This window comes from Neolamprologus multifasciatus, chromosome 23 (assembly GCF_963576455.1).
Source record: "Neolamprologus multifasciatus chromosome 23, fNeoMul1.2, whole genome shotgun sequence".
NCBI lineage: Eukaryota > Metazoa > Chordata > Actinopteri > Cichliformes > Cichlidae > Neolamprologus > Neolamprologus multifasciatus.
In genome coordinates, this window is record NC_140460.1 from 6,172,711 (window position 1) to 6,188,975 (window position 16,265).

At 40.4% G+C, this 16,265-nt stretch overlaps 1 protein-coding gene across 1 annotated transcript; it reads right to left on the reverse strand.

Moving 5' to 3' along the window:
* Window positions 1–645: 645 nt before the first annotated feature.
* hapln4 (hyaluronan and proteoglycan link protein 4) lies at window positions 646–12,975 on the reverse strand. The gene is made up of 7 exons (XM_085152484.1): window positions 12,684–12,975; window positions 11,458–11,575; window positions 6,373–6,562; window positions 5,943–6,115; window positions 4,521–4,636; window positions 3,969–4,155; window positions 646–2,402 (listed from the first exon to the last, which is right to left on the reverse strand). Exons 1-7 carry the CDS (start codon window positions 12,684–12,686, stop codon window positions 2,011–2,013), a joined length of 1,179 nt encoding a protein of 392 aa, XP_085008610.1. The 5' UTR covers window positions 12,687–12,975; the 3' UTR covers window positions 646–2,010.
* Window positions 12,976–16,265: the final 3,290 nt, after the last annotated feature.

Sequence of the window (16,265 nt, forward strand, 5' to 3'; positions counted from 1 at the left end):
CATCACCAAGTGCAATGCGTTGGATGCAGTGATGTCCACCACCACTAGAATCTAGAGCAATGGAGATGTGCTCTTTGGAGCAAAGAGTCACGCTTCTCTGTCTGGCAGTCAAATGACGAAACTGCTGAACAGTACTTGTCTGACTGCGTTGTGCTAAGTGTAAAGTTTAGTGCAGGGAGGATTATGGTGTGGGGTTGGTTTTCCAGGAAAGAAACTCTTAATGCTTCAGCATATTTTTGGATACATTTTGGACAATTTCATGCTTCTTACTTTGTGGGAACAGTTTGGGGACAGCCCCTTCCTGTTTCATCAAGACAGCACACCAGTACACAAAGCTAGGTCCATAAAGACATGGGTGAGCAAGTTTGGTGTGCAAGAACTTGACTGGCCTACAAAGGGTCCTGACATGAAGATGATAAAACACCTTTGTGATTAATTAGGGCGGAGACTGAGAGCCAAGCCTCCTTGTCCAACATCAGTGTGCGACCTCACAAATGCACCTCTGGAACAAAAATTCCCATAAACACACTCCACCTTGTGGAAAGCCTTCTCAGAAGAGTTAAAGCTGTGAAGACACATACAACTATATTGCATCTAATAAATGTCAATATGGGAGAATTGTAGCTGTGAGGGATCTTAACATGTTTTTCACTATCATGGCTATTAAGCAATGTTTTAAATGACTTTGTTCCATACTTATGCCTGGGTCTGTTATTTTGAGTTGTAAAGAGTGTGTTACACTGGCAGGTATGACTGCATGTAATGTAGATTTTAGTGCCAATTCTAGGTAGCTAGTTAACAGCAGCAGACTTTTTTCAGGGATCAGCATTGTTGTCTGTTTTGCTATTGTCTGGTATTCATGCGTGGTAACTATCACCCTCACTTTAGTAGAAGTTTTTAATGTGTGGCTAAAACGGCAAGAAGCTGTAAATATAAAAGCAAAATACAGCAGCGAGTTCGACAACCATGTTCAAATTTTGACATCTTCCTTTCTGGTGAATGCACAACTTGTAAAATTTTAAGATACTACTGCCCTGCTGAGTATCACACACTACTCAACTAAGCAGTCTACATGTACAGTGTTTACTACATTGCTTCTGTCTGAAAATTTCATTTTAGTTTTCACCCAAATTCAGAAAGATTTCATCATTGAGGGAAAGAAGTGCACCGACACAAGTTCAAACCGAGACTCTCAAAACTTTTATTTTCTTCTTGAATATCCATTCATTCAGCAGTTGCAAACATCCTCAGTTATAAAGATCACTGCATGTAGCAATGACAGTGCAATCGGTGGCTCTGTGCAGTCAACAGCAATTACTGTAGCTTGTATTTGTGTTAATTCAGCCCTGTGATCTACTCGCAGCCAAACAATACATGCTTGCTTAGGTTTTCCTTAAGGTGCTGCCTTAAGTAAAGGACTATGTGTTTAAAGTGCAATTATTCTAGTTCAGCATTTACTACTTGTTCCTCAGCTCTGAGGATGAGATTGGGAGGTCTTAATGACATTGTGCAGAGGGTTGCTCACCAAGCAACCAATCAGATATAGGCAGGTACAAAAAAAACTGTGAATCTTGGATATTTTTTTCTCTGCCTGCCATGCAGCTCATCCCATTTCTCTCTCAGTAATGAATATTTTCACCCTGGCATCAGGATCACAGCGGGGTCCAAAGCATGATTCACTCACACATGTAAACAAGATCATTTATGTTAGACTCTCTGATCTGAGTGATGATCAAGCCGCTATTAATTCTTGCAGTTTTCCGGGTACAGATGTGCTAACAGTCACTTGTGATAGCTGAATGACTCAAAACGAAAGGAAAATCACCCTTATAAAGATGTCATCCTTAATTTTACACAGCCTTGTTATTCTCTCTGGCAATTCTGCAAATGAGTGCATCTTGTCTCTGAGTGTTTTTTTGCTTTTTTTTAAAATGCGATGAATGAAATCTGGCTGCTAGGCGACAGTCAAATCCGAAATTGCATCCCCCTCCTGCTCTCAGTCTTCCTACTTTAAATCACCTTTGTGGCGTTCACGGGGATGCTGTTGCTGCTCTTCCTCCTTGTCAAACTCTCTATAGTGCTTTTTGTCTTCCCAGTTCCACCCGCTGCTTCATCCTTGTTTTCACGAAAACAGTAGACTCCGTAGAGGCGGAATTTTTTATCAGGGAAGCCAAGGTTTCGGACTCCTGGCTGGGATCCTCCACAGCGAGAACGGGGGTTGACTATGGGGTACCGAATGCTGCCATCCTCAAGCCATCCTGCTTCACAGCGGTCCAGGAGTTGAAACTTCCACGCTGCATAAAGCTGACCCACTTTGGCCGCCACCGAACCGTCTCGAATGCACGCCTTAATCGCCTCCGCATAGTTCACCTTCTTGAAGCGCTTGAGGAAATACACTTTGCCTAAGGCGGGAAAAAAAAGAGAGAGGCGAAGGAAAGTTGTTTGTTGTAAGAACGTGTTAAAAGGTGAAGGAAAACAGAGTCAGTGCATTGTTCAGGGGGGCAGAAGAGAAGCGAATGAGAGAAGGAAGCCCCAGAGACAAGCTAAGCCCTGAGGGTAGATATTCACAGTTTTCCTGGCCTCTCTGCCTGATTGTGTTCAGAATATCAAGTCATTCCAACAACCGTCTGGGCTGCTGCTCAAAAAATCGAAAGGCAATACTGTATCAGCAGGCAGAACTCTAAAATTACTCTTAAAATGCTTCAATTTTTGCTTTCATCATACCTCTGAGGAGACTTTTCGCCTGGCAGTATATTACAGAAATCGGTATCCTGATAAGCTAACTAGTTTGAACTGAGCTGAATCACAAGTACCTTCACCTGAGAAAGCAGAATAAACAATCTAACCACGAATAAACGTCTGCTGGTTTCTAAAGCCAACGGTTTATGAAAATCATCTCAGCGAGCGCAGCTTTGCAGTTGGCTCAGTTATTGATTTTATGCTTGTTTATGTGACTGGTGGCTATTAGAGAGGCAGAATATTGTCTCATATTTCCCCAGTGGACTTTCAGTAAATGCATTTCAGCTGGACCGAGACACAGCATCGGTCACAACCGCTGCTCAAACCTCCTGCCCACAACAGACTGTCCACAGTAATTAACACACAAGGGAAGCCATGAGCAATTGTTTAAGGTTTCTGTCAAACCACCTTTTTCTCACTAAGGAAAGGCACTGGTTATTTTAAAACAGTTTGTGATTCAATACAATTATTTTTAACTGTTTTTAAAACTTCATAAACATGGATGCAGACTCAAACCACAGCAGCTGAATAGTTCAACAAGCTGAACTTCTTCTCACTAAGGGTTAAATGTGAAGCTCAGTATCTATAACTCTTTAGGGGCTACATACCAGCATAAACTCTAGAAAGTTATACTATTCCTTGGCAGGTACATTTAACTTCTAGTCTTTCTGTTTGCCTATTCCCCCAACAAGAAATATTTTGCCAGTTGCAAATCTGAGTATAGCAGTTTATTCTTATAATAATCAACGTGGGGTTTTTATATACTGTCTACTCTAAGCCAAGGTGTCTTTGTGGAATAACTTTTGACTGACCCGGGACTACACATACCTTTCCTCCAGTAAAACTCTTTTACTTTTCTTTTTTTTTTTGTTTAGGCTTGTGAACGTGAAGGTAGCATGTGCAGACTCTGTGGGAATGTGATGTAAATCAAAGAAGGGGGAGATGAAAGGCAAGGCTTTCTACCCAGAGGACACTGTGGCCCTAGCAGGGCTGAATCAACATACCCTGATTTAAAACCAATGGCCTAAGGCCTCAAAGATCACAGGGATAGCTCAGAGATCTCATTTCCCCCTGGTCTACCACTCATGAAACATCCTATTTTTAAAAGTAGCAGCATGACAAAGTAGCACTTGAAAGCTTTTGTTCTTTCTTAATATCATGTCACAGATACTGGATAGCACTGCTTATTTGTTGTATTGTCATGTACGTCGTGTATCTCCATCTCTCACCGTTGAGCTTGGAAGTGAAGCAGAAAGCATCGTAACGCTCATCTTCTTTGTGCCTATAGCCGTAGTTTCGAACACCAGCCGGGGCGTCCTTACGTCCGCACTCGTCCCTGGGATGAGAGATCGGGTACTGAACTGAGCCGTCCTCCAGCCATCCAGCATTACACCAGTCTAGTCCCTCCAGCCATGCCTGCAGAAGAAGATAATGTAGGTCAGTGGGTCGAACTAAGGGATTAAAGAAATTATAAAGAAGGGAACAAATTCAGTTTATCTCCTGTGACATAACTCCATTGCACTTGACTTTATTCCATAAAGCCTCTAAGAGTTGGAGGACTGACCTGCAGTAAAATTCCTGATCCCCATATTCTTAATTCCAGATTTACTACTGCTCTAAAAAGTTAATGACACCAGTAAGTAAGCATATTGTAATAACTAAAAAAGTACCTGTAGACTAATGTACTCTGGATGGTGTGATCTCTATGCATCTTAACTAGCAATACCTTCTCAGTATGAGATACCGTCCATGTTTAATTCAATTAAAGTATGTGTATTCACCTTGTGCAGTTGAGAATGAGAAGCTAGAATGGCATCCTGCTTTTTGCAAGCATCCTCAGCCTGGTAGTAGTTGAGCTTGTAGCGCCCCTCACGGGGATAGTAGGGAAAGACCACTCCTACAGGCGACAGAATCAAAGTAGGAAGCTGTAAATGTCTTTAGTTTTTTCTGAATTTCATACAGACATTAAAATTATAAGATTTATTTTAGGTATTTAGTTATTCCAGAGTTAACAAATTCCTTTGTCACAGCAATTAAAATTAATTTAAACATCACAGACATATAAAGTCATGTGAAAAAATGAATAATGAAGAGAGAAAGTGAAGAGATATGTGCTGTCCTGGAAAACACAAGGTGCACCCTTTATGCTTTCATGGGAATTAAAAGCCAAAGTTGCAGCCAGGTGCACTTGATTAACAGATCGTGAGAAAGCGTGAGGACCTCTATAAAAATAGTGTTGGCAGTTTTTCTGTACTGGTGCATTCAGGTGTGTGTTAACACACTGGGATTGTTACTGTCCATCAGTCTTGAAAGGATAATAACGACATTTCTAAGCAATTTAAAGTCCATGATTGTACAGTGAGAAAGATTATTCACAACTGGAAAACGTTCAAGACAGTTGCTGATCTTCCCAGGATTGGAAATCCTAGGAGATTTACCACAAGGTCAGACCCTAAAATGTTCATAGAAAGAAGAAGAAAAAAGGAGCTACATCTCAGACTCTACAGGCCTCGGTTAGTATGCTGAATGGGTTGTTTGGAAGGGTCTCCAGGAGAAAGTCTCTAGTGTTCTAAAACCAAACACATCGTAACATAACAAACGGCAACTGTAAAACACGGTAGTGGAGTGGTGATGAGTGGACACTGTAACCTGCAACCACAGGACCCGAGCACTCATCATGCACACTTCTGCATATCAAAGATCAGTGGCAGCTGAAGGTGGGCCAAAACTGGACAATAAAACTGAGCCAGTGATCCCAAGGATATTAGCAAATCTACAACAGAATGACTGGGGGGGGGGGGGGGGGGGGGGCAGCACCTTCAGATGACTCTGCATAAACAATGAGCTGAAGCAATGCTGTAAAGAAGAGTAACAAGTAATAAGTAAAATGTATAGATCAATCAAATAAAATGCAGTATGACAGTTAACTTAATAAGACAAAAACAAATTAGAAATCATAAATCAATAAGATAAGCATACATTTAAATAACAGTATTTAATAATAATATCATTATATAACAGAACAAAAATCTTCATCTTCAAATTCAACAAAGCAAACTAAAAAATAATTTAAAGTGACTTTAAAAAGAGTACATACATATAAGATGGCATTTAAGTCTCACAGTATAACAGTGTGCAATGTGGTGAACTCAAATAAACTGAACATTTCAACAAAATCTCCTACAAATGGCCCGGAGCCTGACCTTCTAAGTCAAGGTTGACAAATCCTGTATCGTCTTCCATGTCGTTAGTGACCTCACACTCGTAGCGTCCATAGTCCTCCAGCGTGACATTTTGGATGATCACCGATGCGTCGCCTGGTCCCGCTTGCTCCAGAAACACGCGGCCACGATACGATCCAAACACACGCTGCTGCCTGGAGAGATTTGAAAGACGCTCATTGTCCTCAAAACAGCTGCTGTTAGCAAAATGATTGAAAAATGCTCCAACCTGAGAAAATACTTGGAAGATAAACTGTGTGTGACCGAGTTTATTATGTCAGTGCATCTTATCTAAAATAAAATTAGCGCAACTAAAGCAAATTTGGAAGAAAAAAAAAATCATGAAATCATAATTAGTTAAAACAAAAGTAATGCAAGATGAATCAACTGAGAATAAGGATGCAGAATTTACTTTCCCAGTGCTACAAAGACGTCCTCGAACTGCAGCGTGTCCGTCACTTTGGTCCATTTAATCCTGATGCGAGCAGGATCGACGTTCTCCGGCTCATGATGGAATCTGCAGGGCAAAGTGATGGAGCCACCCCGATGTGTCACCACTTTACCAGGGGCAGTCTGCACAATCACGGCTCCAGTGTCGTCCTCTGAAAGAAAAGAAGAAGCAGGGAAAATTGGCTCAGTTTATTTCACTGCTACTGATGGTCAAAGGAGCTTGCAAAGAAAAGCGTCTGGACTTCTTTAAGTTACTTGAAGACGTTTCACCTCTCATCCGAGAAGCTTCTTCAGTTCTAAGGTCAAATGGTGGAGAGTCCCAGATATAAACCTAGTGGGAGTGTCCCCCCACAGAGGGACAAAAGGACCCCCTGATGATCCTCTAATCGCCTGAGCCAAGGTGTGGAACTGGGTGTGGGTCCCAATCAGCCAGAGTTTCGGGTGAGTTCATTGTGAAACCTGGCCCCACCTTATCATGCGAATTCCTGAGGTCAGATGGCCCAGGGTGTGAGTGGGCGTTAAGGCGTTAAAAATCTACTGATGGAAGATTTTTAGTAATATATTCTTTTATATGCAGGTTTGTGGCTAATATTTGTTTTTCTTATTACTAAACAGAAGTCTATTTTGGGAAATATGCGACCCATACTTGTAACCGTAATCATGAAATTCAGTCTGTGAATCTATTTGTGAGGCTTATCTCTCTAAGATGCCTGCAAAAATTGAATCAGCATCGGCTAATAAAGCGTGTGTTGTTTACTTGTGCCATCACATTACTGCTACGGTAATTGAGCATATCAACTGAGGAGAACGTTTTTTTCCTATCGAAGAGTCCAGCAAGCAGCACACTCATCTTCCTGTCTGCCTCTATCGCGCCATTACTCACTCTACAATTTTAACCTCCACTTCTGCAGAGAGCGATTCACCAAAATGACCCAAGACTAATGGTAACCACAGTCCTCTTCCTCCAAATGGACAATAACAAGACCCGTTTAGCATTTTTGGCAGACATTTGTTCAGACGCTCTGTGTGCACGCACATCTAGGCAACCAAAGACTCGCAACATGTGTGGGGTAAACATTTAAAATGTTTAATGAGCAGCTGCAAAAGGTTTTCTGCTATGTTGTGACCAGATAAAGGCACCTACAATTATCCCTGCCAGCCGGCAATTAGTCCTGTCACTACTTACTGGTCTCTGCAAAGTTGTTTATCACCATCACAAATAAAAGCATCAAGTGATGTTTAGTCAAAACTTTAAGCGCATTATTCATCAGTCACTTTTAAAAAGGGTCACATTGTTTACTCTGGGGATCTACAAATGTTTTAACCCTCCTGCTGTTTCATCTTCACTTCACCTTTTTTTAAATTAACATTGTTTGGCTACTTTATGCTTGTAAATCATAATTTAATGTGTTAATCATTCAAGTCAGTTTTATTTAAATAGTGGCAAATCACAACACTTGCCTCAAGGCGCTTTGTATTGTAAGGTAAAGAGCCTACAATAATACAGAGAAAACCACAGCAGTCAGATGACCCACTATTAGTAAGCACTTGGTAACAGTGGGAAGGAAAAACTCGCTTTTAACAGGAAGAATAGGCAGAGCCAGCCATGAAAGCATGGCTTTTCATCTGTTGAAATCTGCTTCAACCTGTTGGGGATGAGGGAAAGGAGACAGTACAGGCAATACTGTGGAAGAGAGCCAGAAAATAATAATGACAATTGATGAAATGCAAAGTGTTTTATAAACATACACAGAGTGAAAAGAGGTGAGTGAGGAAAAAACAGTGCATCATGGGAAGCCCCCAGCAGCCTAGGCCTATTGCACCATAACTAAGGGAGGGTTCAGGGTCACCTGATGCAGCCTTAACTATTTGTTTTATCAAAAAGGAAAGTATTAGGCCTACTCTATAAAAAGTGGTGAGGGTGTCTGTCTCCTGAATCCAAATTGGGAGCTGGTTCCACAGAAAGTTGAAGGCTCTGCCTCCCATTCTACTTCTAATTACAGAGGAATCACAAGAAAACCCGCAATCTGAGAGCAGAGTGCTCTGATAGAGTGATATGGTGCCGTGAGGTCTTTAAGATAAGATGATTATTGATCATTCAACACCCTGTATGTGAGGAGAAAGATTTAACAGAGAGCCAATGAAGAGGCTAATATGGAAGAAATTCTAGTCCTGTCAGTACTCTCACTGCAATATTTTGGCTAAACTGAAGGCCTTTCAAGGATATTTTTAGGACAGCCTGATAATTGTAAATTACAAAAGTACAGCCTAGAAATAAATAAATTCATGAACTAGTTTCAGCATCACCCCGAGAAAAGTTTTTAATCTTAAAGACATTGCACAAACGCAAAAGCAGTCCTGGTCAGAAACAACTCCATGGTTACTGACAGTGCTACAGCAGACCAAGGTAAAGCCATCCAGAGTAAGCATCTAGTTAGACACCATGTTTCTAAGTTTTTTGGGGATGAGTTCATAACCTAAGTTTTATCTGAATTCAGAGGCAGGAAACAGGTCACCCAGATCTTTAAATATTTAGGACATTTTTGTAGTTTAATGATTTGCTTTGTGTAGTATGGCTTCATTGATTGATAAAGCTGAGTATCATCTGCATAACAGTGAAAATGTATGTTATGCCTTTGAATGATACTTTCTAAGGGAAGCATGTTTAATGAAAATAGAATTGGTTCCAGTACCGAATCCTGTGGAAGTACATAATTACACCTTTAGCACGTAACCTGTAAAACATTATGGTCAGTGATGTGGTGAGTGATACCTGCACTGAGGTCTAACAGGAAAAGCACAGAGATGAGTCCACTGTCAGATTCCATAAGAAGATCATTTGTAAACTTCACTAATGCTGTTTCTGTGCTGTGATGAACTGAAAAAGCCTGACTGAAATTCTTCAAATAAACCACTCCTCTGGAGATGATCAGATTTTAGACCTACAGAGGATTTCAACATTAAGTATTTCATTCATCTTCTAGTCTAAACACAGTGTAGAAAAAGAGTAGAAAGCAAGTGTGTGACTCAAGGGAGCCAGTACCCGACTGACTTAAGTTTTCCATCATGTTTTAAAATGTCCAGTCTAGAAACAACCTAAAAGGAATAGGAATTGATGAAACATAAAGTACGTCATATTTCAGTTTTAGGATTTTGCATGTCAGGACAGAAAAAAAGAAACATTTTGTCCTTAACAGGCCTAAAGATTATGTAAATAAAACCTCAGATGAACAACAAAATGTGGCATATTGCATTTAAAAATAGTCATTAATCGTTTATTTGTTTGTTTAAATGCAAAAGCAATGTGTGAAAAACTATTCACCGTTACTGCTTCCATGGGAACTGAGCGGGAAAGTCACAACAAGGTGCTGCTAATAAAATACACTTGATTAAATGATCATCAAAACGTTTGAGCATCTCTATAAAATCAAATCTTGGCACCTTGCTGGTCTGGAACATTCAGGTGTGTGTTAACGAAATGCCAAGAACGAAAGAGAGAAGCAATTGTTATCACCTATCAGTCGGGGAAGAATAATAAGGCCATTGCCAAGCAATTTGAAGTCCATCATTCTGCAGTGACAAAGATTATTCAGAAGTAGAAAACAATCAAGCCAGTTGTCAATCATCCCAGGAGTGGACATCCCAGCAAATTCACCCCGAAGTCAGAATGTGCAAAACAAAAGACACATCTCAAACTCTACAGGCTTCAGTTTGCGTGTCAAATGTAAAATTTGTGAAAGGGCAATTACTAAATGAAAAGGCGAACTGAACAGTTATGGCCTATTTGGAAGGTTTGCAAGGGGAAAGCCACTTTGCTCTAAAAAGAGCGTTGCATCATGGCTTAGGTTTGCAGGGCTGCATGTGAACAGACTGCAAGAACAATGTCCTTTGAACAAACAAGACCAAAGTGGAGATGTCTGGCCATAATCCACAGTGCCACACTTGGTGAAACACTTGGAGAGTATCAAAGTGTTTTAGGGCAACACAGTGGTTAGCACCCTCACCTCACAGCAAGAAAGGTCACCAGTGGTCTTTCTGTGTGGATCTCTCTTAGGGGGTTCTCCTCAGGTACTCTGGCTTCCTCCCACAATCCCAGGACATGTTTGTTAGCTTAATTTGTCATTTTATTTTGGCCGTAGGTATCAGTGTGAGCCTGAATGATTGTCCACCTCTCTGTGTTAGCACTGCAACAGACAGCAACCTTTTCAGGATGTACCCTCACTTTCACCCCATGACTGCTGTCATGAACTGAGAGTGAGTGTGCTCCACATACCTGTACCTATTTGTATCTAGAAGCTGATAAATTCACGAAGTACCAGCATGTCTGTAATACATAAACTACACGAATAAATAAAATTATAAACGTTATGTTGAACAACAGCAAGAATTCAATTATTTTAACCTGTTTTATTTCAAGAGAAAATATATCCTTTTCGCTTTTACTCTGAAGATAATATAGACAACCAGAAGTACTGCAGTCAATAGTCTAATCTTTGACATTCTCTATTTTTCTGACAAGACAAACGTTTATCTCGGTCCTCAGGTGGGCAGTGTTTAATTGGGTGCTCACAGTTCTGATAATGAACAAAAGTGAAAGCATTGCTTGTGAAGATTATCATTGTTACAAAATGGCCAAGGAGGTTTTATCTGCACAGCCCAATGTCACAGAAATGAATGAATAAAATCGCAATTGCCAAGAAATTCTGTACAAAATACTGTGGGATGTGGAACATATTATATATTGATGTGAATACAGTACACTGAGTTTGGAGAGTTAGTGGAGAGCTCTGGATCCCAAAGCCCATAAAAAGTTAAAGAAGTCTATTTTGCTTGGACTCTAAGATAACCCAGCTGAGAATGCTGTTCAGATTTTTCCAGTAACCTTTCCACCAACTTTTTATTACTCCCTTAGTAAAAAATAATAATAATAATCCTGAAGAAACTCTACATATCATTCATGTTATTGAGCAGATAAATGCAAATAAAGATGTCCTCACCTTGGAGAAGTGTAATTGTTCATGCAAATGAAAGTGTTAACTGGTCTTACCAAGAACATGCACCACTTTCCTCCTTCCTTTCTCTATGGCAGCAGGCGAGGACAATACCGAGAGAGCAGAAGTCAGGATAAATGCCACAAAGATCAGAGGCTGGAGCTCCTTTGAGAACTGCAAGAAAGGACAGCTCATACATGACAACCAGCGCAATCAGAAACAACTTAGTACAACTCGCTGGCGGTGTATGGTAATAGTTGAGCTTGACATCCTAAACAAGTAGGATAAAATCAACATTTCCTAGCACTTTCTGGCAATGATAAAACTCAACCAGAAAATGCATATATTGCCTGTTTAAATGCTCTGCACTAAAGCTGGTAACCAAATGGCTGAAAACAGACAATCAATTATATTAATCAATTTTTTAGCTCACAGTCACAGCATAAAAGAGAAGCATAGTTCTCACAGCATAGTTTAAACTTATAGCTTGTTTGCTATTTTTTATCTGCACTGCCATGTGTCTCAATTAAGAACTGGAAGTATTTTTAAATATTTTTTTTCAGTGAAAAGCCCTGGATCAGAGGCAGCCAGCTAGTAAACAAAAGGCTACACACAGGAACAACACAAAAATCATGGCAGCTACTGAAGAAAAACATAAATGTGGTATTTGTTGTTGTTATCATACACATTAGACATAAGGACTGTTATTACCTGTTCTCTGGCAGGTACCACAAAAGGGTTACTTTGCTAAAAATAAATAAATAATAAACACAGTTCTCCCTGAATGCTATTGTTGCACAGGAGAGTGTGTAATTTATGGACAGAGCCAGCATGTGACACCAGTGTTTCTGCTGCATCAATATATCCATGATTGGTCGAGGGGATGGCGCAATGCAAACCACTCTGCATATGCAGAGGTCAGAGTTTCACTTCATTGTGTATGGAATAAAATCATTATAATAGTCATCTTAAAGGGGTCAAGGCAAATGCTGCCACTGCATGCACTGCTAGAGGTCTGCAATGTCACCGTCACCTGTGAATAATCACTTCCTATGAAACAGCTCTGGTGCACCGCATAAATTCTGAACATGAATTCAGGCCTCAGTGAAGCAGAGTAACTAAAGCAGCTATTTTACATGCACATTGCACACTATAAACAGCCCTGCTGCATCATTTCTCTCAAGGTTAGTCCAATGATCATCCCTGCAGCTGCACGGTAACGTAGCGCACAGAACTGCCGAGCAGAGCCATACTATCCAAGCATAGAAGTGTATGAACTTACCATGGCTATCACAACAGGATTAATGCCTGGATGATGACGATGTGATGCTGTGAAGCGTTTAACTCCTCAGCAAGGCTAAACGCTGATCTGCAGCAGCACTCACCTCTCTCTTGCACCCACCACCCCCCACCTTTCGCTCTGTTTCCAGTCCCATTGCTGTTCTCTCACTCTGCAGGGGAACCACCAGTGTTTGTGGGTCGTTCCCGCAGTCCTCCGATGACGCAGCACATATTTGATTGTGCACTGTGCGTGGATACGTCTTCTCTGCATTATAAAGCCAATTAGAGTGTCACTTATTCGACTGTCACATTGATTCAGTTAATGTGGTGAAAGCTTATTTACTTTCAGGCAAACCAATGTTTCTTTTCAAGATCAATATCAATAATAGAAACTGTTTGCATGAAATGCTGACTGAGAATTAACATGGATTGTTGTATTCAAGACAAATCAAATTCACTTAGATAACTTTATGGCTGAGTAAGAGAAAGGTAATAAAGAGCGCACTTTGAGCTCAAGTTGTTGGGTTTTTTCTTGTTGCATTGAAGGTCCACTAATTAACATGAATGACATACCATTACACAAGGAATTTGAATTGTTCTTACAGAATTCAGAGCATATCATGAAATATAATTAAATATAATTCAAATATGGCTCCAACTATTTGAAGGTGGTTTAAATTAGTTTAAAAACCTTTACAGTGTGGGTTCAAAGACCGGGCCCACAGGTAAAAGCTTTAGACCTCTCTAAAATTACTGTGCATGATCTAAAGACAAAATTGCAACGAATCAGATGACGGTATAAAACTTCACTTGAAAGCAAAGTTTTTGCCTTTGCTGTCCATTGACTGAATTTTGAAGGTTTTGAAGATGAAGGTTATCAGACAGCTGCAAAGAAGAAGTTTTGTCCCTCAGACTTGCATGAATTTTCTGTTCATCCAGTGGAATAAATTGGTTAAGAACAGAAGTGCATAAGTCTGTCATAGGAAGCTCTGTTCTCTCATATTCTCTCCACATATCCTCTGTCAAATTCAAAATTTCAGTATCACCAATTAAGTCCAATTGCGTGTCTCTGTAAGCTAATTCTTTATGTTGATTGTAATCGGTGACTGTCCCTTTTAGACTGCTGAGTAAGCCTCCCCCCTTCTCATGTCCACCCCATCCAAGTTTTCCAAAGGATCTCATCCAAAGTCTTCAGCTTTCTGCTTCTTATGCTCAACCACCATCTCCCATGTCTTGACTCTAGGGCAGGGGTGGGCAATCTCAGTCCATGAGGGCCGGTGTCCCTGCAGGTTTTAGATGTGTCCTCGAACCAACACAGCTGATTTAAATGGCTAAATTAGCTCCTCAACATGTCCTGAAGTTCTCCAGAGGCCTGGTAACGAACTAATCATGTGATTCAGGTGTGTTGACCCAAGGTGAGCTCTAAAACCTGCAGGGACACCGGCCCTCGTGGACTGAGATTGCCCACCCCTGCTCTAGGGGGTCCAGTCAATGTCTCCTGCCTTCATTTGGGATTCTACTCTATGAGGTAGCTTCTCATCACAGTCAAACCACCAAAAATACATCAATTCTTAATGTTCAGAGTTTTGTTATAAATTTGTCTCTTTTCTTCCAAAATGACCTCGCATTATTGGAATCAGGGATTTTTCAAGTCTTTTTTAAGCATGACTTGTGCCCATCCACTCCCTGAAGTATCAAAACCGCATCAGTATAAGATGCAAAAAATAAATAAATTAATTAAGGAAAGGGGAAATTTGTACACAAACAACTAAATAATGATTTATGGGGAAAATTGAAGGTTGACAGCATTAACACTGACAGCTTGCTTTCAGCCATGAGCCAACAGCTGGCTGTTACCAAAAGCATTAACAGGCTGTTTGATGCATTTTTTTTAACCCGCTCTTCAATGATGTATTATCCTCAAATGAACAAAATATTCTCTGCCCTGTATCCATGGAATTTTAACAAGGCTTTTGCATGGAAGTTATTCGTTTTCGGGGACCTCAGAGCAGAGAAGAGAAAAATGATCCTCCTACAAATCTATTAAAATCTGGAAACTACACTCCAGGCATTCTTTTTCTGATACTGTTAAAACACTAAAGGTTTTCTCTAAGATTAACTGTTACCTAGAGGGGAGGTAATTTTCTCTAATGAAATTGAACAACCATTGGCTAAAAATGTCCATCAGCATTGATTCAGTGACTTAGATTTTGTGGATTTAAAACCTACTTTCTGAAACCAATTTCAAGAAAATCAGTACTATCAAAGTTAGGAGTCACCTGTTTTCTTTGTGCCTACTATGGCAGGGATGGCTATGGCAGATATCGCTAAGCTAAAAATCAAGTTCGTAGTCAAAGCATATGTTAGTTAACTGATGCCTTTTCATGTATGCAGCATGTTACCAACCACTGTCTCATAAATAGTCAGAGAGCTTGAGTCATGAGGACAAATAGAGCCTATTTGTTTGTGTTCATATTAAATGCATGGACCAAATAACGAGTGGACCATGTTCAGATTAGGGAAACACATGCTGATCATGTACTTGATGTGTTTTGACTCGGCATGGTAATATTTGTGTAGCTCTATGTAAACTGTAAAACTTTCCTTTTATCATAAGCCATGCATTAATTGGTTATTTAACTTAAGTTTTGCCATGCATTCATAAAACATTCATATACATTTATATTTATATTTTACCACGATACTTCACTGGAAGTCCTTCCATGCCTGCAGTATGGATTGCTTAGTTGTATTTTTCACTGCTCCACACCTCTCCTGGGCCTCCTGCACAGCCGAGCAGACATCTGCAGCAAAGATCCCCTGTGACGCCCATCATGGGATTAGAGGGCTGTTTGGAGTATCCGCATTTGATTTAAAGCCTGTGTCATACACACAGAATGCACCGAATGTGCAAGCAGGAACGATGCCACACTTCAGCATGTAAAAAAGCTGCTGAGCGAGAGCGAATTAAATGAGTTTGCCTCTCTCCCTATCTGCTGGCCTATTGCTTAGCAAAGTACGAGGGATAATTACTTGTGAGTGGGCTACAGTTATTGATGGGGTGGGGATGGAAAGAAAGGTTGCACTGCTGTTTCAAAAAGCTTTATCTAGCCACATAAATAACTCCTTCATCTCTGTCAAGAAACGCTGTTCATTGCGCTCATGTGACTGAACTGCATTCAAAGCATCGAGTTATTGAAAATATTTGGCAGATAGTTTTGTGAATTCCATTACATGCTGAAGTGATAATTATTCTTAAGCCTCTCATTCTGAGAACCCACAGTTATAACACTGGCAGGGACCTCAACAATGGTCTTTCTTCTAATTAAATGTCAGCAAACCTCCTCCAGCCAGCCCGGTGGTCACTGAAGTGTGTTTGTTTCCCCAAAACAAAAACAACACGAATCATAAGTCATTCATTTGATGTCTTTGTAAAAGACAATGATGAGAGTAGACTGTTTACTGAGCCGCCCACACACTTCCAACACACAGCAGCATCAATCAGCAGAAAGGAAACAAAGGGGATCAAGGAACATAAACAGATATGGAATGAAAAGCTGGCAATTTGGGCACCGAGGATCAG